The following is a 25,818-nucleotide window of genomic DNA, read 5'->3' on the forward strand; positions in this document are numbered from 1 at the left end:
TATATATATATATATATATATTTATTAATCTGCAGGCAAATGTTACAATGCTGCCTTGCTGAACGTGCGGCTACCTGGAGAAAATGAAGCTTTCCTCCATGGAGCTGTCGGCTTGTAGTCGTAGGAGCGGTGCAGGCAGTGGCTACGGGCAGCACTCACTATACATCCGGGCTCTGACTGCTTGTTGTGCACACATGCGCTGCTGACTGATCTGTCAGAGAGCCAGGGTACATAGTGTGCGGTGCCTGTGGCCACTCCCTGCAATGCCCCAATGACAAAGCAGGCAGCTCCAGGGAGGAAAGCTTCATTTTCTCCAGGTAGCTGCACTTTCAGTATTGCAGGGTTGTAACACATTTACTTAATATCTAACCCTATATCTACAGGAAAAGTGTTTTCTGTGATGACAACTTCCCATTACCCATTGATGAAATAAATTCTAACAAAACTCAAAAATGATTTTTAGCCCTAAATACATGCGCTTAACAAAAGGAACAGCATAAGATAGAGAAATGGTGCTCAGCCAGTTTTCATGGGGGGGAATAAAAGTATTTCACAATTGTCAGCTATAATTAATAAGACTACAGAACATCTTTAGCACATTCTCTTCCAGGAACCTTATTGAGTGAGACCCTCTAGCTCTGCCAAGCAGAGGACGTACCCCTGATTACGTGACCGTAGCCTCATCTAGTCACCACACAACAACCACTGTATGTTAGAAGTAATAAGACGCTATTATTTTTTGATTTTAAGAATTTTATTGGTTTTCATGAAAAACATAACAGGTCATAGAATTAATATGACGCTATTATATCAGGTCACGGCTCTCACAATTAGTAATAAAATGACTAATTCCATCCCAACAGCACCACTCCTGTTATCAGGCCGTGTGTGGTATTACACCCCGTCCCTATTCCTTTTTATGTTGCGTTGCTGCAGTACCAGACAATGTATGGACCATTGCAGTTTTGTGCCTGGAAAAAGCAGCCACAAGGTTTTGTTTTTTTTGCAGATTGTTTGACTGATTATTGATCAGTGGGGGTCTGAACTTCAAGACCCTCTGGGATTGCCACAATGTAGGTATAGCGCCCCTGAGCCACTCAGGGCACTACTAGGTACTGCATCCTCACCAGGATGCAGGGCCTACCCCCTGGGACCTGGAACACCAGTGCCAGTAACACCTAAACACACAGAAATCCCAGTTCCCACGACACACCAGGGGGCATGGACTAGCCAAACACTGGGGGATGGCCACCTAGAGGACGGAGCTAGACCAGGGGACTAGACAGCCTGGTGAGAGAGGACAGTAGTCTGACAGAGTGGAAAGAGGTGCCTTAAGCTGGGTCGTGTAACTGTGACCCGGGGGCACGGGAGAGTGGTCGCTGGGGCGGGTACACCCGAGTACCGTTAGGGCCAGAGCACCGACGGGGCACAGGGCCCTAGGTCAGGCGTCTGTTTCATACGGCCTGGAAAATATCTGCACAGTGAGGGGACCTTCTTGGACCTCACAGACCCACAGATCCGGGGGCACCAGCAGTAAAGCAAGGATCAGGGTTCGGGAGACAGACCAGCCCTACAGGGTCCACACTGCCTGCCGTACGGAGAAGGAGACTGCCACAAAAGGGACAGTCGGGGCCCCAAACCGCTTCAAGCTATGGGGACCCAACCACACTTAGGGTGCTGGGGACAGAGCAACCGAGTCATCAACTAGCACTAGAGCTACAGGAATCTGAACCTGCCGTCCAAGGGTCCACGAGTGAGTAGACTGTTAATTACAACCCCAGGTGTGGTCTCCTTTATTATCAAGCGAAAATCTCCATTATACCAATCCCCAGGCTCAGCCCTATCTGCGGAGGGCCTACCATCATAGCTGCCATCACTACCAGCCCTAGGGGTAACCCGCTCAGCAGTGGCGGTTCCATCCTACTACCCGCAACTCGCAGGTGGTGTCACACCAATGACTTTAATCTCCCCTGTAAATACTCACCATTTAAAAAGCCCCCAGGACCAGGCAACGACCAAAGTGACATTCCCCAGTAGTAAACAGCCCGGGACCGAGTACCCCATTCCCTGGATGACACAGCACTGTTGCAAGTGTCAAATAGACTCTAGTACTTATACAAGTACACCAGCTCATCTGATTAATCAATAGCAGTGACTGAGATCAGACGGCCAATAAATAGGCCTCAATGTTCACATATTCCCTCCCCGGAATTTATCCCTGCATCCTATGGAGCAGGCCTCACCACACAGGGCATGTGCCAGCTGTGTCACACAGACAGCACCTGCCTCTAACAGCAGGGACCAGTGATGGCTCAGATTGCCATTGTTTAACCATATAAATGCTGCTGTTAAAAAGGATGTCCTCTATTAGGACAACCCCTACTCATTCCCAGTGTTTGCCCCCATAAAAATAAACCTATCCTCACCTCTGCGGTTCCAGCGATGTCTGAAGCCGCATTCCCGGGGTCCACGTGATATTATGACACGTGAGCCCCCTGAGAGAGGGGAAAAAAAAAAAAAGCAACAGCACCCAGCATCTGTCTCCCGCCTCCGGACAGTTTAGGGTTACGCTGACTTAATATTCAAACGTCCGAAGGTGGGGAGAAGAAAGTCAGAGCTGATTAGTTGCGGGGCCCTCGTGTCAATGTCACGTGGTCCTGGGAATGCAGCTTCGGACATCACTGGAGCCACGGCCACCCTGGAGGAGAGTATAGGCTTATTTTTATGTAGGCAAACAAGGGGAATGAGTAGGGGGTTGTCCAAGTGGATATACTCTTTAAACCTCAGATAGCTGCAATTATGTGGAACAATTCCGTGCCCATCCTGTGTTGCCTGTTCTGTCGTACATCCTCCCTGCTAAAGGGAATTGTCTATGTTTATAGGATATTCCTATCCAATAGAGATTTCTTGTATAGAATATATTCTGTAATATATATTATATATATATATATATATATATATATATATATATATATATATATATATATATATATATATATATATATATATATATATATATATTTTATTTTTTTTTTTTGAGAAAGGTACAAGTCTCAGAGGTGTGACCCCTATAAATACACAGAGAAGAATCTGTGTAACTGGTTAATGATTATTAAATGCTCAATCTCAGTACATTGTGTCATTTCCAGCTTGCAATAAACGGAGTCTTTGTGATTAAATGAAGCGTGTTCAGGTTTCCTTTTGTATTAGGACAATTCTTAGATTCCCGGTGATTTTACACCGGGGGGGGGGGGATCTGCAATTGTTTTATGCTTGGAGTCCCCTTTTGTGAACACTTATCAGGCTGTCAGGCAGCACAGTCTCTTTCCCTGACGCGCAAATTGTAATTATGACAAATCACAGACTTTCTGTACTTTTAAAATTGTTCCTGCAGAACCTAACAACAAAAGTCTGTTTATTCCTAAAGTCTAATCCAGGGGCAGATGTATTTAAAAGTGCTGGAAAATATAAAAAAAAAAATATAGATCTATTTTCTAAAGTGTATGGAGGTTTCCCAACTTAGAGATGTGAAATATATATCCCACCTCTTCCATAATATATAGCATATATATCCCCCGAGTCAGGCGTTCTCCATACACATTAGATGGTCGGTCCCTATGAAATTCATTGATATACGTTTAATGTGCGTTGATGAAATGAAGGGAATTTTGTTTACTTACCGTAAATTCCTTTTCTTCTAGCTCCAATTGGGAGACCCAGACAATTGGGGTGTATAGCTATGCCTCCGGAGGCCACACAAAGTATTACACTAAAAGTGTAAAGCCCCTCCCCTTCAGCCTATACACCCCCCGTGCTGCTACGGGCTCATCAGTTTTGGTGCAAAAGCCAGAAGGAGGAAAAAATTATAAACTGGTTTAAAGTAAATTCAATCCGAAGGAATATCGGAGAACTGAAACCATTTAACATGAACAACATGTGTATACAAAAACAGGGGCGGGTGCTGGGTCTCCCAATTGGAGCTAGAAGAAAAGGAATTTACGGTAAGTAAACAAAATTCCCTTCTTCTTTGTCGCACCTTATTGGGAGACCCAGACAATTGGGATGTCCAAAAGCAGTCCCTGGGTGGGTAAGAAGGGAATTTTGTTACTTACCGTAAATTCCTTTTCTTCTAGCTCCTATTGGGAGACCCAGACGATTGGGTGTATAGCTACTGCCTCCGGAGGCCACACAAAGCACTACACTAAAAAGTGCAAGGCCCCTCCCCTTCTGGCTATACACCCCCCGTGGGATCACGGGCTTACTCAGTTTTAGTGCTAAAGCAAGAAGGAGGAAAGCCAATAACTGGTTTAAACAAATTCACTCCGAGTAACATCGGAGAACTGAAAACCGTTCAACATGAACAACATGTGGACCCGCAAACAAACCAAAAATCCCGAAGGACAACAGGGCGGGTGCTGGGTCTCCCAATAAGAGCTAGAAGAAAAGGAATTTACGGTAAGTAACAAAATTCCCTTCTTCTTCGGCGCTCTATTGGGAGACCCAGACGATTGGGACGTCCAAAAGCAGTCCCTGGGTGGGTAACGAAATACCTCATGTTAGAGCTGCAAGACAGCCCTTCCCTATGGGGAGGCCACTGCCGCCTGCAGGACTCTTCTACCTAGGCTGGCGTCCGCCGAAGCATAGGTATGCACCTGATAATGTTTGGTGAAAGTGTGCAGACTCGACCAGGTAGCTGCCTGGCACACCTGTTGAGCCGTAGCCTGGTGTCGTAATGCCCAGGACGCACCCACGGCTCTGGTTGAATGGGCCTTCAGCCCTGATGGAACCGGAAGCCCCGCAGAACGGTAGGCTTCAAGAATTGGTTCTTTGATCCATCGAGCCAGAGTGGCTTTAGAAGCCTGCGACCCTTTGCGCTGACCAGCGACAAGGACAAAGAGTGCATCAGAGCGGCGCAGGGGCGCCGTGCGGGAAATGTAGATTCTGAGTGCTCTCACCAGATCTAACAAATGTAAATCCTTTTCATACCGGTGAACCGGATGACGACAAAAAGAAGGTAAGGAGATATCTGATTAAGATGAAACGAGGATACTACCTTAGGGAGAAACTCCTGAATGGGGCGCAACACTACCTTGTCCTGGTGGAACACCAGGAAGGGAGCTTTGGATGACAGAGCTGCCAGCTCAGACACTCTCCGAAGAGACGTGATCGCTACCAGAAAGGCCACTTTCTGTGACAGGCGAGAAAGGGAAACATCTTTCAGAGGCTCGAAAGGCGGCTTCTGGAGAGCAACTAGTACTCTGTTCAGATCCCATGGATCTAACGGCCGCTTGTACGGGGGCACGATATGACAAACCCCCTGCAGGAACGTGCGCACCTTAGGAAGGCGTGCCAGACGCCTCTGAAAAAATACGGATAGTGCCGAGACTTGCCCTTTAAGGGAGCCGAGCGACAAGCCCTTTTCTAACCCCGATTGCAGGAAAGAAAGAAAAGTAGGCAATGCAAATGGCCAGGGTGATACTCCTTGTGCAGAGCACCAGGATAAGAATATCTTCCACGTCCTGTGGTAGATCTTAACAGACGTGGGCTTCCGAGCCTGTCTCATGGTGGCAACGACCCCTTGGGATAATCCTGAAGACGCTAGGATCCAGGACTCAATGGCCACACAGTCAGGTTCAGGGCCGCAGAATTCCGATGGAAAAACGGCCCTTGGGACAGTAAGTCTGGCCGGTCTGGGAGTGACCACGGTCGGCCGACCGTGAGATGCCACAGATCCGGGTACCACGATCTCCTCGGCCAATCTGGGGCGACGAGTATGACGCGGCTGCAATCGGCTCTGATCTTGCGTAACACTCTGGGCAAGAGTGCCAGAGGCGGGAATACATATGGGAGCCTGAACTGCGACCAATCTTGCACTAAGGCGTCTGCCGCCAGAGCTCTTTGATCGCGCGACCGCGCTATGAATGCCGTGACCTTGTTGTTGTGGCGAGACGCCATTAGGTCGACGTCCGGCACCCCCCAGCGGCGACAGATTTCCTGAAACACTTCCGGGTGAAGGGACCATTCCCCTGCGTCCATACCCTGGCGACTGAGGAAGTCCGCTTCCCAATTTTCTACGCCTGGGATGTGAACCGCGGATATGGTGGATGCTGTGTCCTCCACCCACGTCAGAATCCGCCTGACTTCCTGGAAGGCTTGCCGACTGCGCGTCCCTCCTTGGTGGTTGATGTATGCCACCGCTGTGGAGTTGTCCGACTGGACTCGGATTTGCTTTCCTTCCAGCCACTGCTGAAAAGCTAGGAGAGCAAGATACACTGCCCTGAGTTCCAGAACATTGATCTGAAGGGTGGACTCCTGCTGAGCCCACGTCCCCTGAGCCCTGTGGTGGAGAAAAACTGCTCCCCACCCTGATAGACTCGCATCTGTCGTGACCACTGCCCAGGATGGGGGTAGGAAGGATCTTCCCTGAGACAACGAGGTGGGAAGAAGCCACCATTGCAGAGAGTCCTTGGCCGTCTGGGAAAGGGAGACTTTCCTGTCTAGGGACGATGACTTCCCGTCCCATTGGCGGAGAATGTCCCATTGAAGTGGACGCAGATGAAACCGCGCAAAGGGAACTGCCTCCATGGCTGCCACCATCTTCCCTAGGAAGTGCATGAGGCGCCTTAAGGAGTGCGACTGTCCTTGAAGGAGAGACTGCACCCCTGTCTGTAGTGAACGCTGCTTGTTCAGCGGAAGCTTCACTATCGCTGATAGAGTATGAAACTCCATGCCAAGATACGTTAGTGATTGGGTCGGTGACAGATTTGACTTGGCAAAATTGATGATCCACCCGAAAGTCTTGAGAGTATCCAGCGTAATATTCAGGCTGAGTTGGCATGCCTCGAGAGAGGGCGCCTTGACAAGTAGATCGTCCAGGTAAGGGATCACCGAGTGTCCCTGAGAGTGCAAGACCGCTACCACTGCCGCCATGACCTTGGTGAAAACCCGTGGGGCTGTCGCCAGACCGAATGGCAGAGCTACGAACTGAAGATGGTCGTCTCCTATTACAAAACGTAGAAAACGTTGGTGCTCCGTAGCAATTGGCACGTGGAGATAGGCATCTTTGATGTCTATTGAGGCAAGGAAGTCTCCTCGAGACATTGAGGCAATGACGGAGCGGAGGGATTCCATCCGGAACCGCCTTGCGTTCACATGCTTATTGAGCAGTTTTAGGTCCAGAACAGGACGGAAGGAGCCGTCCTTTTTTGGAACCACAAAGAGATGGGAGTAAAATCCTTGCCCTCGTTCCTGAGGGGGGACCGGGATCACCACTCTTTCTGCTCTTAGAGAGTCCACCGCCTGCAGCAGGGCATCTGCTCGGTCGGGGTGTGGGGAGGTTCTGAAGAACCGAGGTGGAGGCCGAGAGCTGAACTCGATTCTGTACCCGCGAGACAAAATGTCTGTTACCCACCGGTCCTTGACCTGTGACAGCCAAATGTCGCAAAAGCGGGAGAGCCTGCCACCGACCGAGGATGCGGAGGGAGGAGGCTGAAAGTCATGAGGTAGCGGCTTTGGAAGCGGTTCCTCCATTTGGTTTCCTGGGGCGTGAGTGAGCCCGCCAGGAATCTGAGGTCCTGCGTTCCTTCTGAGTCCCTTTGGAAGAGGAGAATTGGGCCTTGCCCGAACCTCGAAAGGACCGAAACCTCGACTGCCACCTTTTCTGCTGTGGTTTGCTTGATCTGGACTGTGGTAAGGAAGAGTCCTTACCCTTGGACTGTTTAATGATTTCAGCCAATGGCTCACCAAACAGTCTGTCTCTAGATAATGGCAAGCTGGTTAAGCATTTTTTGGAACCAGCATCTGCTTTCCAGTCCTTTAACCACAAGGCTCTGCGCAAAACCACAGAGTTGGCGGACGCCATAGAGGTACGGCTTGTAGACTCTAGGACAGCATTGATAGCATAGGTTGCAAACGCAGACATTTGCGAAGTTAGGGACGCCACCTGCGGCACTGCTGGATGTATGATAGCATCCACCTGTGCTAAACCAGCTGAAATAGCTTGGAGTGCCCACACGGCCGCGAATGCTGGAGCAAACGACGCGCCGATAGCTTCATAGACAGATTTCAACCAAAGGTCCATCTGTCTGTCGTTGGCATCTTTAAGTGAAGCGCCATCCTCTACTGCGACTATGGATCTAGCCGCAAGCTTGGAAATTGGTGGATCCACCTTTGGACAGTGGGTCCAGCGTTTGGCCACGTCAGGGGGAAAAGGATAACGGGTATCCTTAGAACGTTTAGAGAAACGCTTGTCTGGATGAGCGTCGTGTTTCTGGATTGATTCTCTGAAGTCAGAGTGGTCCAAAAAAGCACTTAATTTACGCTTGGGATATAGGAAACGGAACTTCTCCTGCTGTGCAGCTGCCTCCTCTGCTGAAGGAGCTGGGGGAGAAATATCCAACAGTCTATTGATGGCCGATATAAGGTCATTAACCATGGCGTCACCATCAGGGGCATCCAGATTGAGAGGGGTTTCAGGGTTAGAATCCTGATCACCGTCCTCAGACTCATCACAGAGAGACTCTCCTCGCTGAGACCCTGAGCAGTGTGATGACGTCGAGGGTCTTTCCCAGCGAGCTCGCTTAGGGTGCCTGGGGCTGTCATCTGAGTCAGAGATTTCAGCCTGTGATGCCTGGGACTCCCTTGAAGTACGGATTAGTTCCAACTGAGGGGGACCTGGGAGCAAAGGCATATCAGTGTCCATGGCCTGCATAACTGGCCTGGACTGCAAAGCCTCAAGGATTTTTGACATAGTCACAGACATCTTATCAGCAAAAACTGCAAAGTCTGTCCCCGTCACCGGGGCAGGGTTCACAGGCGGCTCTGCCTGGGCAACTACCACCATAGGCTCTGGCTGACGAAGTGCCACTGGGACTGAACATTGCACACAATGGGAATCATTGGAACCTGCCGGTAGATCAGCCCCACATGCAGTACAAGCAGTGTACACAGCCTGTGCCTTGGCACCTTTGCGTTTTGCGGATGACATGTTGCTGTCTCCTCAGAGCAATACAGGGTGTCCAGCCAAGAAGCGACCTTACAGTGCAACTATATAAAATATATATATATGGTACCAAGAAAAAAGTACACTAATATAACACTGAGGCACTAGTGGGGCCAGCACTAAAGCGCTGCTTACCGCCCGCTTAAGAGCGGGTGTGTGGTCGCCGAAATCCCTCCAGTCTGGGTCTCCCAGAGCCTGATGCCTTTCCCCAGCCAGACTGCATGTGTAATGGCTGCCGGCGTTCTGTGAAGGGGGGGCGGGCCCTGGGCGTGCACAGACAAAAAGCGGGAAGACTGCGTCCCCCTGTGCCTAGTGAGAGGGCTGGAGCATGTAAATAAGGCTCCAGCCCTCTGCGCTGCCTATTGAACAGCGTCTCTCCCCTACCCTGATTGACAGGGTGGGGGCGGGAACGAAACGGCGCTAGGCCGCAGAAGCCGGGGACTCAAGTTAGAAGCGCCGCCGCCGTAAAAGCGCGGTCGGCGCGAAGTCCCCGGCGCACTACAGGTCGCAGCTGCGCCGCCGGTCCAGGAGCGGTCGGCGCAGTAGTTCCCACCATGTAACGTCACTCAGCAAAGCTGCAGTGACCTAACCCCGGCGCACAGCGCTACTGTCCCCGGCGCACTACAACACTCAGCAAGTCCTGAGTGTGTCCGTGCCTGCCGGGGACACCGAGTACCTGAATGATGCAGGGCCATGTCCCTGACTGTACCCATGCTCCAAATCCAGCAGGTTCTCTGGGTCTGTGGATGGAGCCCGGCCTCAGGGCTTGGAGGCCGGCAAGATCCCACTTCCACAGAGCCCTACCAGGGGATGTGGAAGGAAAACAGCATGTGGGCTCCAGCCTCTGTACCAGCAATAGGTACCTCAACCTTACAAGCACCACCGCGGGTGAGAAGGGAGCATGCTGGGGGCCCTATATGGGCCCTCTTTTCTTCCATCCGATATAGTCAGCAGCTACTGCTGACTACAAACAGTGGAGCTATGCGTGGATGTATGACCTCCTTCGCACACAAAGCTTGAAAACTGAGTAAGCCCGTGATCCCACGGGGGGTGTATAGCCAGAAGGGGAGGGGCCTTGCACTTTTTAGTGTAGTGCTTTGTGTGGCCTCCGGAGGCAGTAGCTATACACCCAATCGTCTGGGTCTCCCAATAGAGCGCCGAAGAAATAATACCTCATAATAGAGCCGTAATGGCTCCGTCCTACAGGTGGGCAACTGCCGCCTGAAGGACTCGCCTACCTAGGCTGGCATCTGCCGAAGCATAGGTATGCACCTGATAGTGTTTCGTGAAAGTGTGCAGGCTCGACCAGGTAGCTGCCTGACACACCTGCTGAGCCGTAGCCTGGTGTCGCAAGGCCCAGGACGCTCCCACGGCCCTGGTAGAATGGGCCTTCAGTCCTGAGGGAACCGGAAGCCCCGAGGAACGGTAACCTTCGAGAATTGGTTCCTTGATCCACCGAGCCAGGGTTGATTTGGAAGCTTGTGTCCCTTTACGCTGGCCAGCGACAAGGACAAAGAGTGCATCCGAGCGGCGCAGGGGCGCCGTGCGAGACACGTAGAGCCGGAGTGCTCTCACCAGATCTAACAAGTGCAAATCCTTTTCACATTGGTGAACTGGATGAGGACAAAACGAGGGTAAGGAGATGTCCTGATTGAGATGAAAAGGGGATACCACCTTAGGGAGGAATTCCGGAACCGGACGCAGAACCACCTTGTCCTGGTGAAACACCAGGAAAGGAGCTTTGCATGATAACGCTGACAACTCAGACACTCTCCGAAGTGAGGTGACTGCTACTAGAAAAACCACTTTCTGCGAAAGGCGTGCGAGCGAAATATCCCTCATTGGCTCGAACGGTGGTTTCTGAAGAACCATCAGCACCCTGTTCAGATCCCAGGGTTCTAACGGACGCTTGTAAGGAGGGACGATGTGACAAACCTCTTGCAGGAACGTGCGTACCTGTGGGAGTCTGGCCAGGCGCTTCTGAAAAAACACAGAGAGCGCAGAGACTTGTCCCTTAAGGGAGCCTAGCGACAAACCCTTTTCCAATCCGGATTGAAGAAAGGACAGAAAAGTGGGCAAGGCAAATGGCCAGGGAGAAAACCCCTGAGCAGAGCACCACGACAGGAATATTTTCCACGTCCTGTGGTAGATCTTGGCGGACGTTGGTTTCCTAGCCTGTCTCATAGTGGCAATGACCTCTTGAGATAAACCTGAAGACGCTAGGATCCAGGACTCAATGGCCACACAGTCAGGTTGAGGGCCGCAGAATTCAGATGGAAAAACGGCCCTTGAGACAGCAAATCTGGTCGGTCTGGCAGTGCCCACGGTTGGCCGGCCGTGAGATGCCACAGATCCGGGTACCACGACCTCCTCGGCCAGTCTGGAGCGACGAGGATGGCGCGGCGGCAGTCGGCCCTGATCTTGCGTAACACTCTGGGCAACAGTGCCAGAGGAGGAAACACATAAGGAAGCTGAAACTGCGACCAATCCTGAACTAAGGCGTCTGCCGCCAGAGCTCTGTGATCTTGAGATCGAGCCATGAATGTTGGGACCTTGTTGTTGTGCCGTGACGCCATTAGGTCGACGTCCGGCATCCCCCAGCGGCTACAGATCTCCTGAAACACGTCCGGGTGAAGGGACCATTCCCCTGCGTCCATGCCCTGGCGACTGAGAAAGTCTGCTTCCCAGTTTTCTACGCCCGGGATGTGAACTGCGGATATGGTGGATGCTGTGGCTTCCACCCACAGCAGAATCCGCCGGACTTCCTGGAAGGCTTGCCGACTGCGTGTCCCACCTTGGTGGTTGATGTAAGCCACCGCTGTGGAGTTGTCCGACTGAATTCGGATCTGCTTGCCTTCCAGCCACTGCTGGAACGCTTTTAGGGCAAGATACACTGCCCTGATCTCCAGAACATTGATCTGAAGTGAGGACTCTTGCTGAGTCCACGTACCCTGAGCCCTGTGGTGGAGGAAAACTGCTCCCCACCCTGACAGACTCGCGTCCGTCGTGACCACCGCCCAGGATGGGGGTAGGAAGGATTTCCCCTTCGATAATGAGGTGGGAAGAAGCCACCACCGAAGGGAAGCTTTGGTTGCTTGAGAGAGGGAGACGTTCCTGTCTAGGGACGTCGGCCTCCTGTCCCACTTGCGTAGGATGTCCCATTGAAGAGGACGCAGGTGAAACTGCGCGAAAGGGACTGCTTCCATTGCTGCCACCATCTTCCCCAGGAAGTGCATGAGGCGCCTCAAGGGGTGTGACCGACCTTGAAGGAGAGATTGCACCCCTGTCTGTAGTGAACGCTGTTTGTCCAGCGGAAGCTTCACTATCGCTGGAAGAGTATGAAACTCCATGCCAAGATATATCAGCGATTGGACCGGTGTCAGATTTGACTTTGGAAAATTGATGATCCACCCGAAACTCTGGAGAATCTCCAGAGTAACGTTGAGGCTGTGTTGGCATGCCTCTTGAGAGGGTGCCTTGACCAGCAGATCGTCTAAGTAAGGTATCACTGAGTGACCCTGAGAGTGGAGGACCGCAACTACTGTAGCCATGACCTTGGTGAAAACCCTTGGGGCTGTCGCCAGGCCGAACGGCAGTGCCGCGAACTGAAGGTGTTCGTCTCCTATGGCGAAGCGCAAGAAGCGCTGATGCTCTGGAGCAATCGGTACGTGGAGATAAGCATCCTTGATATCGATCGATGCTAGGAAATCTCCTTGGGACATTGAGGCGATGACGGAGCGGAGGGATTCCATCCGGAACCGCCTGGTCCTTACGTGTTTGTTGAGCAGTTTTAGGTCCAAAACAGGACGGAAGGACCCGTCCTTCTTTGGAACCACAAACAGGTTGGAGTAGAATCCGTGACCCTGTTGCTGAAGAGGAACCGGGACCACCACTCCTTCTGCCTTCAGAATGCCCACCGCCTGCAGAAGAGCCTCGGCTCGCTCGGGAGGCGGAGATGTTCTGAAGAATCGAGTCGGAGGACGAGAGCTGAACTCTATCCTGTAACCGTGAGACAAAATGTCTCTCACCCAACGGTCTTTTACTTGTGGCAGCCAGGTGTCGCAAAAGCGGGAGAGCCTGCCACCGACCGAGGATGCGGTGTGAGGAGGCCGTAAGTCATGAGGAAGCCGCCTTGGTAGCGGCACCTCCGGCGGTCTTTTTAGGGCGTGATTTAGACCGCCATGCGTCGGAGTTCCTCTGATCCTTCTGAGGCCTTTTGGACGAGGAGAATTGGGACCTGCCCGCACCCCGAAAGGACCGAAACCTCGACTGTCCCCTCCTCTGTTGGGGTGTTTTTGGTTTGGCCTGGTGTAAGGATGTTTCCTTTCCCTTGGATTGTTTGATGATTTCATCCAATCTCTCACCAAACAAGCGGTCGCCAGAAAATGGCAAACCAGTTAAGCACTTTTTGGAAGCCGAATCTGCCTTCCATTCCCGCAGCCACAAGGCCCTGCGTATTGCCACCGAATTGGCGGCTGCAACCGCCGTACGGCTCGCAGAGTCCAGGACAGCATTAATAGCGTAGGACGCAAATGCCGACGTTTGAGAGGTTATGGACGCCACCTGCGGCGCAGACGTACGTGTGAGTGCGTCAATTTGCGCCTGACCAGCTAAGATAGCTTGGAGTGCCCATACGGCTGCGAATGCTGGAGCAAAAGACGCGCCGATAGCTTCATAGATGGATTTCAACCAGAGCTCCATCTGTCTGTCAGTGGCATCCTTGAGTGAAGCTCCATCTTCCACTGCAACTATGGATCTAGCCGCCAGTCTGGAGATTGGAGGATCCACCTTGGGACACTGAGTCCAGCCCTTGACCACGTCAGGGGGGAAAGGGTAACGTGTATCCTTAAGGCGCTTGGAAAAACGCTTATCTGGACAAGCTCGGTGTTTCTGGACTGCCTCTCTGAAGTCAGAGTGGTCCAGAAACATACTCTTTGTACGCTTGGGAAACCTGAAACGGAATTTCTCCTGCTGAGAAGCTGACTCCTCCACTGGAGGAGCTGAGGGAGAAATATCCAACATTTCATTGATGGACGCAATAAGATCATTCACTATGGCGTCCCCATCAGGAGTATCAAGGTTGAGAGCGGCTTCAGGATCAGAATCCTGATCAGCTACCTCCGCTTCATCATACAGAGAGTCTTCTCGCTGAGACCCTGAACATTGTGATGATGTCGAGGGGATTTCATAGCGAGCTCGCTTAGTCGGTCTGGGGCTGCGGTCCGTGTCAGAGACCTCACCCTGGGATCCATGAGACACCCCGGGAGGACATTGCTGTTCCAACTGAGGGGGACCAGGGGGCAATGATTCCACAGTGCCCATGGCTTGAGATGCCGGCCTGGACTGCAAGGCTTCTAATATCTTAGCCATAGTCTCAGAAAGTCTTTCAGTAAAAACTGCAAACTCCGTCCCTGTCACCTGGACAGTGTTAACAGGTGGTTCTCCCTGGGCCACCCTTAGCAGAGGCTCCGGCTGAGAAAGTGCCACAGGGGCCGAGCATTGCACACAATGAGGGTCAGTGGAACCTGCCGGCAGTATAGCCGTACATGCTGCACAGGCAGCATAGTAAGTCTGTGCTTTGGCACCCTTGCTATTTGTGGACGACATGCTGTTGTCTCCTCTGAGCAATACAGGAGGGTATATAGCCAAAAATCAACAGTGCACCATACAGTGTAAAGTATAGTCTATAATCATATAATCTATAAGTACACTTCTGCACTAGTGGGGCCAGCACCACAGGTGCTGCTTACCGCCTGCGCAAAGCGATTGTGTGGGCACCAGAATTCCTGCCTGGGTCTCCCTGAGCTTGTCTGTCCTCTCCAGCGTTAGCAGAGCTGAGAGGAATGGCTGCCGGCGTCCTGAGGAGAGGAGGGAGCCGTGGGCGTGACCCAGAAAAGTGCGGGAACTGGTGCCCCACTGTGCAGAGTGAGGGGGGTGGAGTATGCAAAGCATGCTCCAGCCCTCAGTGCTGCCGTCCTGTACAGCGTCCCGCCCTTCCCCTGACTGGCAGGGCTGGGGGCGGGAAGAAAAAGAGACTAGGCCGCAAAAGCCGGGGACTCGAGTTATAAGCGCGGCCGCCGTATAAGCGCGGTCGGCGCGGAAGTCCCCGGCGCACTAACAGTCCCAGCCGCGCCGCAGTGATAACCATGGCAGCGGCGGTCAGCGCGGCAGTCCCCCTACACGAACACACTCAGCGACGCTGAAGTGTGTAATGGCACAAACTCAGTCAGCGCTGCTGTCCCCGGTGCACTAGCACACCCAGCAATGCTGGAGTGTTGCTGTGCGCGGTCCCCACAGGGACACAGAGTACCTCAAAGTAGCAGGGCCATGTCCCTGAACGATACTCGGCTCCTATCCAGCAGGGTCCTCAGGAGCTGTGGATGGAGCACGGTCTCCTGTGCCTGGAGACCGAAAGGATCCCACTTCACCCAGAGCCCTAATTGAGGGATGGGGAAGGAAAGCAGCATGTGGGCTCCAGCCTCCGTACCCGCAATGGATACCTCAACCTTAACAACACCGCCGACAAGAGTGGGGTGAGAAGGGAGCATGCTGGGGGCCCTGTTATGGGCCCTCTTTTCTTCCATCCGACATAGTCAGCAGCTGCTGCTGACTAAGCTGTGGAGCTATGCGTGCATGTCTGACCTCCTTCGCACAAAGCATAAAAACTGATGAGCCCGTAGCAGCACGGGGGGTGTATAGGCTGAAGGGGAGGGGCTTTACACTTTTAGTGTAATACTTTGTGTGGCCTCCGGAGGCATAGCTATACACCCCAATTGTCTGGGTCTCCCAATAAGGAGCGACAAAGAAAAATGGTTTGCCTGATCTAAACCCACAAGTCTGCAGTCCCTTTATGTGTGCTTGTCCTCACATTGTGTGCATGGAGCACTGTGAGAAGTCTTCGGTGTCAAAGCCAGGAACAGCGGTCACGTGGCCGAGAATATACAATATGCATACACTCGGGACAATCCGACTAGTCACTAGAGGGTGGCTGCATAACTCAATACATTTGCATTAAGCGAGGCCTCGCTTACCTGGTTGGAGCATGCATATCGTAAACTCGATGCTATGTGACTGCAATTTCTGTTCTGGCTTCGGCATCGGATGTGTGGATTCACAACGTAAACATCCCGCCCATCTCCTTCATTCCTCATTGCAGCCGGGACGCAGGTAGGAGATGTTCCTTGCTCCTGCGGCTTCACACACAGCGATGAGGATGAGGAACAACATCGTAACATCGGTCCTTCCGAAATTATGGAAATGTCGGACCCTACACAGATCATACAATTACGATGCTTTTGCGCTCGTTAATCGTATCAAAAACGATTTACACACTATGATGTCGACAGCGACACCGGATGTGCGTCACTTTCGATTTGACTCCACCGACATCACACCTGCGATGTTGTAGTGTGCAAAGTACCCCTAAAGGCCGCTTTACACGCTGCGATTTATCTGACGATCTCATTAGCGATGTGACACGCCCAGATCGTAGTTACGATTTGCCGAGATTGCACATAGGTCGTTTATTAGCGGTCACACGTAACGATCTCACATGCTACGCCAAGTCGTTCAGCGATCTATTGTTTGACCCAGGCGGTCGTGTGGATGTTGTTAGTCGTTGGCAGGGTGGCAAACGTACCAATATGTCTGCTGCGTTCCAAACGACGAACAATATTTTGAAAATGAATGACGTGTCAACAATCAACGATTTTCAACCTAGTTGCGATCTTCGGAGTCGCACGTAGGTGTCACACGCAATGACGTCGCTAACGATGCTGGATGTGCGTCACAGAAACCGTGACCCTGCCGACATATCGTCAGATAAATCGTAGCGTGTAACTCCGCCTAAAGTTTCACAATGTGTATACTGCAGCGAACTGGACCAGCCACCGGTCTCCTGAACCACAGGCATACAACAGGTTGTTAAGCCCGGGTCAGGAGTCTGGTCTGGAAAGCCAAGTCCATATACTGCCGGCCTAAGGGGTACTTTGCACGCTGCAACATCGCTAGCCGATTGTAGCCATGCCGAGCGCGATAGTCCCCGCCCCCGTCGCACATGCGATATCTTGTGATAGCTGCCGTAGCGAACATTATCGCTACGGCAGCTTCACACGCACTTACCTGCCCTGCGACGTCGCTCTGGCCGGCGACCCGCCTCCTTCCTAGGGGGTGGGTCGTGCGGAGTCACACGAAAGGCGGCCAATAGAAGCGGAGGGGCGGAGATGAGCGGGATGTAAACATCCCGCCCACCTTCTCCCTTCCTCATTGCCGGTGGATGCAGGTAAGGTGATGTTTGTCACTCCTGCGGCTTCGCACACAGCGATGTGTGGAGCTGCAGGAACGACAAACAACATCGTACCTGCGGACGCACCAACATTATGAAAATGAACGACGTGACACAGATCACCGATTTTTGACTGTTTCACGCTCGTTCATCTTCTCTCCTAGGCTTTACACCTTGCGACGTCCGTATCGGCGCCGGATGTGCGTCACTTTCGATTTGACCCCGATGATATCGCAGTAGTGATGTCGCAACGTGCAAAGTACCCCTAAGTGATGACATAAGGCCTCATAACTTAATGATTGCTTGTGGTTCAATCTTTGGGACCACCGTGTTCCTGCAAATGTAGCCCAATCAATCTAATTCAGCAGTTGTCCCAGACATAATACTCCTACCAGTGATGCCCACCTCTATTCTAGATGCTGCAGAGCCCCATTTTCAGGACCAAGAGTGTTGGGTCGAAACTACAGTGACCAGCAAATTTCCCCTAGCCCCTCAGTTTGTGGGAATAATCAGTCAAACATTTGTGGTGAGAAACCCCCTTTAAGTAAAAGGTAATTAAATTACAATGTACAGTAGGTATACATTTGGGTTATGTAAAGACAATTCTCTAGCCTGTAGGAGAATGTGCCAAAGATGTGCTCTGAAAGGCTGGTACATAAGAAAAGTCAGGACTGGGCATGAAGAAGACAGAGGCTTACTGGGCTGGTCTCCGGGCTGGCTGCTCTCTGCGGGGAGCTCCCTTTCGGGTGGCGGAGTGGTCTTCCCTTTCTGCCAGGTTGCCAGGCAGTACGAGCTGGCGTTATTCATCCTGGTCATTTCCAGAATGTCGCTAAACGTTTGACATAAGACGTCCTTCTGATCATCTTCTACAAATCAACACAAAAACACAAGAGCAAAGAAGAGAAGTGGTCATCAAGGTGATAGTGTAATACTAAGTGTGCTCCTGGCCTTAATCTATCATATAAAAACAATGTGCAAAAAAGGTTCACCCTGCCCTGGTCTGGTTGGGTCCTGCAAGGCTGCCGAACCAGAAAAGTCCCTGAGATCCCGGGAGACACGGAGATGTCATGACGTACGTTGTGGGGGTCCATCAGTCCTGGACATCAGACTAGCGCAGCAGCTCAATACTATGGATATGCCATCATTTAATTGGCGAGTTTGACCTTGGGAACCTACCCCTCCATTGAGTCAAAGGAAGGGGAGGGGGGGGTAGTAATTGGACACCAAAACTTCTATAGGATCTGAACATCACTGCATTCCTCCCCTCCCGCAGGTATTCTGTCCCCAATTTTGCAAAAAGGCTGTCAGAAAGTGCCAGTCTAGAAATCAGTGTGTCTAGATTTTTATGAAAGCTTTACTGTGAGCAATGGAGAAGCCCACTAATTGTCTGTAACAAGTAGTACATAGGGGGTACATACATTTCTAACTCATTGAAATACTTGGGGTATGTGCAGACAATCAGGACCCGTGAGTCTAGTCCGCAGGAGACCGCAGCTTCTCGTGCCCACGACCTGGGCTCGGGCAGTTGCGGTCTCTTGCTGTGTTCTCCATGACACTTGCGTCTACGCACCATTAAAATTGACATGCTGCGGCTTGGGAAGCTGCACCTCAGGTCAGTTTTCGCTGCAGGAAAAACAAGCACAGTGGGCATGGGATTTATAGAAATCTCATCCACTGTGTAACGCAGCATTTTGGAAGCAGCAAAAACAGCCTGCATCCAAAACGCTGTGAACCCTGATCGTGGGCACGCAGCCATAGGCTTCAGCTAACTTCATGGGAAGGGAAATTCACCTTGACAACTTCTCCAGTGTGACTTTTCTGAAGTGAAAAGTAGATTTTTTAGCAAGAATGCCTAAAAAAGTAAAGAAAAGAAAAAAAATATGGAATTACAAAACTACACAAACCAATAATCAATTTAGTACAATAAGAACTGGTTACTAAGATTAGAAAGACACGGATGATATTTATTACTAGGTCTTACGCTCTCACAATAAACGATTAAAGGGAACCTGTCGGGTCAAAAGTGTTCTGACCTACAAGCAGCAGCCTGTGTGAGCTGCTAACCCATTCCTAGTCCTACCCATCCCTGTGTTATAATATCGTGTAATATGAAAGAAATAAAAAAGAGAATTTTGTTACTTACCGTAAATTCTTTTTCTTATAGTTCCGACATGGGAGACCCAGACCATGGGGTGTATAGCTTCTGCCTCCGGAGGACACACAAAGTACTACACTAAAAGTGTAGCTCCTCCCTCCGAGCATATACACCCCCTGGATGACAATTCTAACCAGTTTAGTACAAAAGCTGAAGGAGGACATCCACCCATAAGTAGAGATAGAGTAAAACCCGGAATAACCGGAACCTCTGTCTACAACAACAGCCGGTGAAAAACACACGGAACAAGAACTGCCAACAGGCAACAGGGAGGGTGCTGGGTCTCCCATGTCGGAACTATAAGAAAAAGAATTTACGGTAAGAAACAAAATTCTCTTTTTCTTTATCGTTCCTTATGGGAGACCCAGACCATGGGACGTCTCAAAGCAGTCCATGGGTGGGAAATAAACAGAACTGAGAAGTAGGTAAAACCTAACTTCACAAATGGGCGACAGCCGCCTGAAGGATGCGTCTGCCCAAGCTCGCATCTGCCGAAGCATGAGCATGCACTTGGTAGTGCTTCGAAAAGGTGTGCAGACTAGACCAAGTGGCAGCCTGACAAACCTGCTGAGCCGTAGCCTGGTGCCTGAAAGCCCAGGAGGCACCGACAGCTCTGGTCAGGTGCGCCTTAAGGACCAGATTAAGGTCCCAGGGATCCAAAGGCCGCCGGTAAGGCGGAATGATGTGAGATGCGCCCTGCATGAAGGTGCGCACCTGGGCCAGTCGGGCGATACGCCGCTGGAACAACACTGACCGAGCCGAGACCTGTCCCTTGAGGGAATTGAGGGATAGTCCTAGCTGCAGGCCGGACTGTAGAAAGGACAGGATGGTCGGCAAAGAAAACGGCCAAGGAGCATGGCCGGAAGAGCGACACCAGGACAGGAAAATCCTCTAAGTCCTGTGGTAAATCCTGGCCGAGGAAGACTTCCGAGCCTGAGTCATAGTGGAGATGACCTCGGAAGGAATGCCTGAAGCCGTCAGGATCCAGGACTCAAGAGCCACGCCGTCAATCTGAGAGCCGCAGAATTCTTGCGGAAAAACGGACCTTGAGAGAGAAGGTCTGGGCGGTCCGGGAGATGCCACGGCATTTCTACGGACAGGCGGAGCAGGTCTGGGTACCAAGCTCGCCTGGGCCAGTCTGGAGCACTGATTATAACCCGACGGCCCTCCATCCTGATCTTGCGCAGGACTCTGGGCAAGAGAGCTAGAGGGGGAAACACGTAGGCCAGACGGAACTGGGACCAATCCTGAACCAGCGCGTCCGCCGCCAAGGCCTGAGGATCGTGGGAGCGAGCCACGTAAACCGGGACCTTGTTGTTGTGCCGGGATGCCATTAGATCCACTTCCGGAGTGGCCCACTTGCGGCAGATTGACCGGAACACTGCCGGATGCAGGGCCCACTCGCCACTGTCCACGGTTTGACGGCTGAGATAATCTGCCTCCCAGTTGTCTACGCCTGGGATGTGGACTGCGGATATGGTGGACTTGGAGTCCTCCGTCCACTGAAGGATGCGTTGAACCTCCAACATCGCCAGGCGGCTGCGAGTCCCGCCCTGGTGATTGATGTAGGCAACTGCTGTCTGTCGCGTTGTCCGACTGGACTCGAATGTGCTTGCCTGCCAACAGATGGTGAAAGGCTACGAGAGCTAGAAGTACAGCCCTGATTTCCAGCACATTGATCGAGAGGGCTGATTCGGACGGAGTCCAAGTGCCCTGTGCTCGGTGGTGGAGAAATACTGCTCCCCAGCCGGAGAGACTGGCGTCCGTGGTGAGGATCACCCAGGATGGAGTCAGGAAGGAGCGTCCCTGAGACAGAGAGAGGGGCCGAAGCCACCACTGGAGAGAGCTCCTGGTCTGTGGCGACAGAGCCACTAGCCTGTGCAAGGAAGAGGTCCGCTTGTCCCAAAAGCGGAGAATGTCCAGCTGCAGAGGACGCAGATGGAACTGGGCAAAGGGAACCGCTTCCATTGACGCCACCATCTGACCCAGCACCTGCATGAGGTGCCTGATGGAATGACGGCGGGGCTTCAACAGAGAACGCACCGCCAGATGAAGGGACTGCTGTTTGACTAAGGGCAGCCTCACAAGTGCCGGCAGAGTCTCGAATTGCATCCCTAGGTACGTAAGTTTCTGGGTCGGGGTCAGAGTGGACTTGGGCAGATTGACAAGCCACCCGAAATGAACAAGCGTGGCGAGAGTGAGCCGCACTGTTCCCCTGCATGACTGACATGCAGGGGAACTGAAAACGAAACTAGGCCGCATCTGAAGCCGGGGCAAGATTTCTCCATGCGGCCGACGAGCAGGCACCTTCGGCGCGGTTCTCAGGAAAAAAACAGAGAACCGGCCGGAAATTACAGCAAAGTGGCAAAACACACTCTCCCCACAATAAATGTACCCGGGACCCCTGAATAACGTCTCAATACTTAGCTTTTGAGACGCAGGGCCAGGTCCCTGGGGGGGGGGAAAACGCTCCGTCCGGCAGGATCCTGACAGGGCTGCGGATGGAGGCCGGTCTCCTGCAAAGCAGTGAGAACCGTGATGGCTCCCACTTCAAGCCAGAGCCTCAGGGGATGGTGAAGGAGCGCGGCATGTGAAGGCTCCAGCCTTTTAAAGTCAACCTTAACAGCACCGCCGACACAGTGGGGTGAGAAGGGACATGCCGGGGGTCCAGACTGGACCCGCTTTTCTTCCAAATCTTTGAAATCAAAAATCTTAAAAATCAAAAATCAGAGAATGCATGTGTGTGTGTGACCTCCTGAACACAAAGCATTGAACTGGTTAGAATTGTCATCCAGGGGGTGTATATGCTCGGAGGGAGGAGCTACACTTTTAGTGTAGTACTTTGTGTGTCCTCCGGAGGCAGAAGCTATACACCCCATGGTCTGGGTCTCCCATAAGGAACGATAAAGAAAGTAGGATTTTTGTGTACTCACCGTAAAATCTCTTTCTCTGAGTCTTCATTGGGGGACACAGGACCATGGGTCATGCTGCTGTCACTAGGAGGCTGACACTAAGTAAACATAAAAAGTTAGCTCCTCCCTAGCAGTATACACCCCGAGCCGGAGGCGGGCTCAGATCAGTTTGGTGCATAAGCAGTAGGAGGAGTACCAGAATCACCATACATAAAAACAAGTTGTAACTAAAACAATGCAGCCGTGCAAACAAGAGGTCTATGAACATAAGACCGCTGAAAATAGCAGGCAAATGCAATTAAACAACCAAAAAACCAAGCAGGGTGGGTGCTGTGTCCCCCAATGAAGACTCAGAGAAAGAGATTTTACGGTGAGTACACAAAAATCCTACTTTCTCTATCGTTTCATTGGGGGACACAGGACCATGGGACGTCCAAAAGCAGTCCCTGGGTGGGAATACCGAAACCCGCAGATAGGAAGAAAACAACAACCTCCCTCGGCGGGCTTGCACTATAGTTGAATGCTGCCACCCTATTACAGGTGTGCAACTGCTGCCTGCAAGACCTTTCTCCCAAAACTAGCATCTGCCGATGCTTGGGTGTGAACCTGGTAGAACCTAGTAAAGGTGTGCAGGCTAGACCAGGTGGCGGCCTTGCAGACCTGGTCGGCCGACGCCTGATGCCTAATCGCCCAAGAGGCTCCCACTGCACGGGTAGAGTGCGCCCTTACCCCCCGCGGCGGAGACTTGTCCCGAACCCGATAGGCCTCTGATATGGCGGAACGGATCCATCTGGCAATTGTGGCCTTGGATGCCGATTCACCCCTCTTGGGACCAGAAGGGAGGACAAACAGACCATCTGACTTACGGAACGGCGCGGTTCTGGAGACATAAATTCTAAGTGTGCGCACTAGGTCCAGGGTGTGCAAGGACCTCTCCAAGCTGTGAGAGGGTCCAGGACAGAAGGACGGAAGAACGATTTCTTCGTTAAGATGGAACGGGGAGACCACCTTTGGGAGAAAGGCGGGATCTGGGCGGAGAACCGCTTTGTCCTGGTGAAAAATCAAAAAGGGGGAACGACAAGAGAGAGCTGCCAGCTCTGACGTCCTGCGAATAGAAGTGATGGCAACGAGAAACACCACCTTCCAAGACAGGTGAGAAAGGGAAGAATCTCGCAAGGGCTCGAATGGGGGGCCTTGAAGCGACCCTAGGACTAGATTAAGGTCCCACGACTCTAGAGGCCGACGGTACGGCGGGGCCAGGTGGGCCACTCCCTGGATGAAGGTCTTAACCTGTGAACGAGCGGCCAGTGGCTTCTGAAACAGGATTGATAACGCCGATATCTGGCCCTTTAGTGTTGCGAGCGAGAGACCCGCATCTACGCCTGACTGCAAGAATGCCAATAGGGAAGGAAGGGAGAAGAAGAGAGGAGAAGAAATATTATGCTCTTCACACCACCTGAAGAAAACCTTCCACGTGCGGTAGTATATTCTTGATGAAGATGGCTTCCTGGCCCTAATCATTGTCTGAATCACTCTTGAAGAAAAACCAGCCTTAGCTAGAACCCAGGATTCAATGGCCAGGCCGTCAAATTTAGGACCTGTGAGTTCTGATGGAAAAGAGGTCCCTGCTGCAGGAGATCTGGACGGTCTGGAAGGCGCCACGGAGCGTCTGCGAGGAGCTGAGTTAGTTCCGCGAACCATGCTCGCCTGGGCCAGTCCGGAGCCACTAGGATGACCGGTATTCCTTCCGCCTTGATCTTCTTGAGGACCCTCGGAATCAGAGGGAGCGGAGGGAAGATGTACGGGAGACTGAACTGGCTCCATGACAGGGTGAGGGCGTCGACTCCTAAAGCCAAGCGGTCGCGGCACTGCGCTACAAATTGCGGAACCTGACGGTTGAACCGGGAGGCCATTAGGTCCACATCCGGAACTCCCCATCTGTCGCAGATCTGGTTGAAGACTTCCCGATTGAGGGACCATTCTCCGGAGGCGAGGCCTTCCCTGCTGAGAAAGTCCGCCGCCCAATTGTCCACGCCTGGGATGTGTACCGCTGAGATCAGGGAGTGATGACACTCGGCCCAGTGCAGAATCTTCTTGACTTCTCGCATCGCCCCGACACTTCTTGTGCCGCCTTGGTGGTTGATGTACGCCACCGCCGTCGCATTGTCCGACTGGATCCTGACCGGGCAACCCTGTACTAGGTGCCGAAACTGCTGCAAGGCTAGCCGGATGGCTCTTATCTCCAAAATGTTGATCTGGAGACAACTCTCCCTCGGTGACCATCGGCCCTGCGCTGTGTGATGCCGAAACACTGCTCCCCAGCCCTGGAGACTGGCGTCGGTGGTCACTATCTTCCAGTGGAGCGGGAGGAAAGACCTTCCTGATGCGAGGTTGCGTTGATTGAGCCACCAACGGAGGGAGTGGCGGGTCTCCGGCGAAAGATGAAACCTGCGGTCCAGAGAAAAGGGAGATCTGTCCCACTTCTTCAGCAAGGCCAGCTGGAGGGGCCGGAGATGGAACTGTGCAAAGGGTACCGCTTCCATCGCCGCCACCATACGACCGAGGACTCGCATGCCGAACCTGATGGAAACTTGGCGCTGACGCCGGAGAGCGCGGAGGCCTCGTTGCAGGGAGGACATCTTCTCCTGTGTGAGGAAAACTCGCCCTTGGATGGTATCGAATACCATGCCTAAAAAGGTGATCCGACGGGCCGGGGTCAGAGAGGACTTCTTCCGATTTATCAGCCACCCTAACCGTGAAAGGGTGTCGATCGTGACCTGAACCCCAAGACGACAGTCCTCGAAGGAAGAGCCCTTTATCAACATATCGTCCAAGTACGGGATGACCATAACACCCCTGGAATGTAGAACGGACATGGCAGCAGCCATGATCTTCGTAAAGACCCTGGGTGCGGATGCGAGGCCGAAGGGAAGAGCCGTGAACTGGAAGTGATCTTCCGCTATCGCAAAGCGGAGGAACTGTTGGTGAGAGGTGGCTATGGGGACGTGAAGATAGGCGTCTTGAATATCCAGCGATGCCAGGAATTCGCCTACCTCCATGGACGCGATGACGGACCGGAGTGACTCCATTCGAAACGGCCGAGGCCTCACCGACCTGTTTAGAAGCTTTAGGTCGAGGACGGGACGGACAGAGCCGTCCTTTTTGGGGACCACGAAAAGGTTGGAATAGAACTCCTTGAAACGCTCTGCGGGAGGGACTGGTACCACGACTCTGGCTCGGAGGAGGGAGTCTATGGAGTGAAAGAACGCGCGAGCCCGCGCGGGAGACTCGGGAGGGCGAGATAGGAAAAAACGTCTCGGTGGCTTTGCTTCGAATTCTATTTTGTAGCCTGATGTGATGATCTCTCTGACCCAGGCATCGGCGGTCAGGGGGATCCACACATGCTGAAAACGAGACAGACGCCCTCCCACAAGTCTGGCGCTGTTGCGCGCCGACCGCGAGTCAC

At 52.4% G+C, this 25,818-nt stretch overlaps 1 protein-coding gene across 1 annotated transcript in view; it reads right to left on the bottom strand.

Annotated features, from left to right (window-relative positions):
* The window catches only part of MINDY3 (MINDY lysine 48 deubiquitinase 3), a 201,060-nt gene that overhangs the window by 160,063 nt on the left and 15,179 nt on the right, over positions 1–25,818 (bottom strand). Inside the window, exons 4-5 of the mRNA XM_075315624.1 lie at positions 19,077–19,137; positions 17,984–18,151 (exon numbers count right to left, since the gene is read on the bottom strand). Coding sequence (XP_075171739.1) covers positions 17,984–18,151; positions 19,077–19,137 — 229 coding nt within the window. The remainder of the gene's footprint in view (positions 1–17,983; positions 18,152–19,076; positions 19,138–25,818) is intronic.

This window comes from Anomaloglossus baeobatrachus, chromosome 6, assembly GCF_048569485.1.
Source record: "Anomaloglossus baeobatrachus isolate aAnoBae1 chromosome 6, aAnoBae1.hap1, whole genome shotgun sequence".
Lineage (NCBI taxonomy): Eukaryota > Metazoa > Chordata > Amphibia > Anura > Aromobatidae > Anomaloglossus > Anomaloglossus baeobatrachus.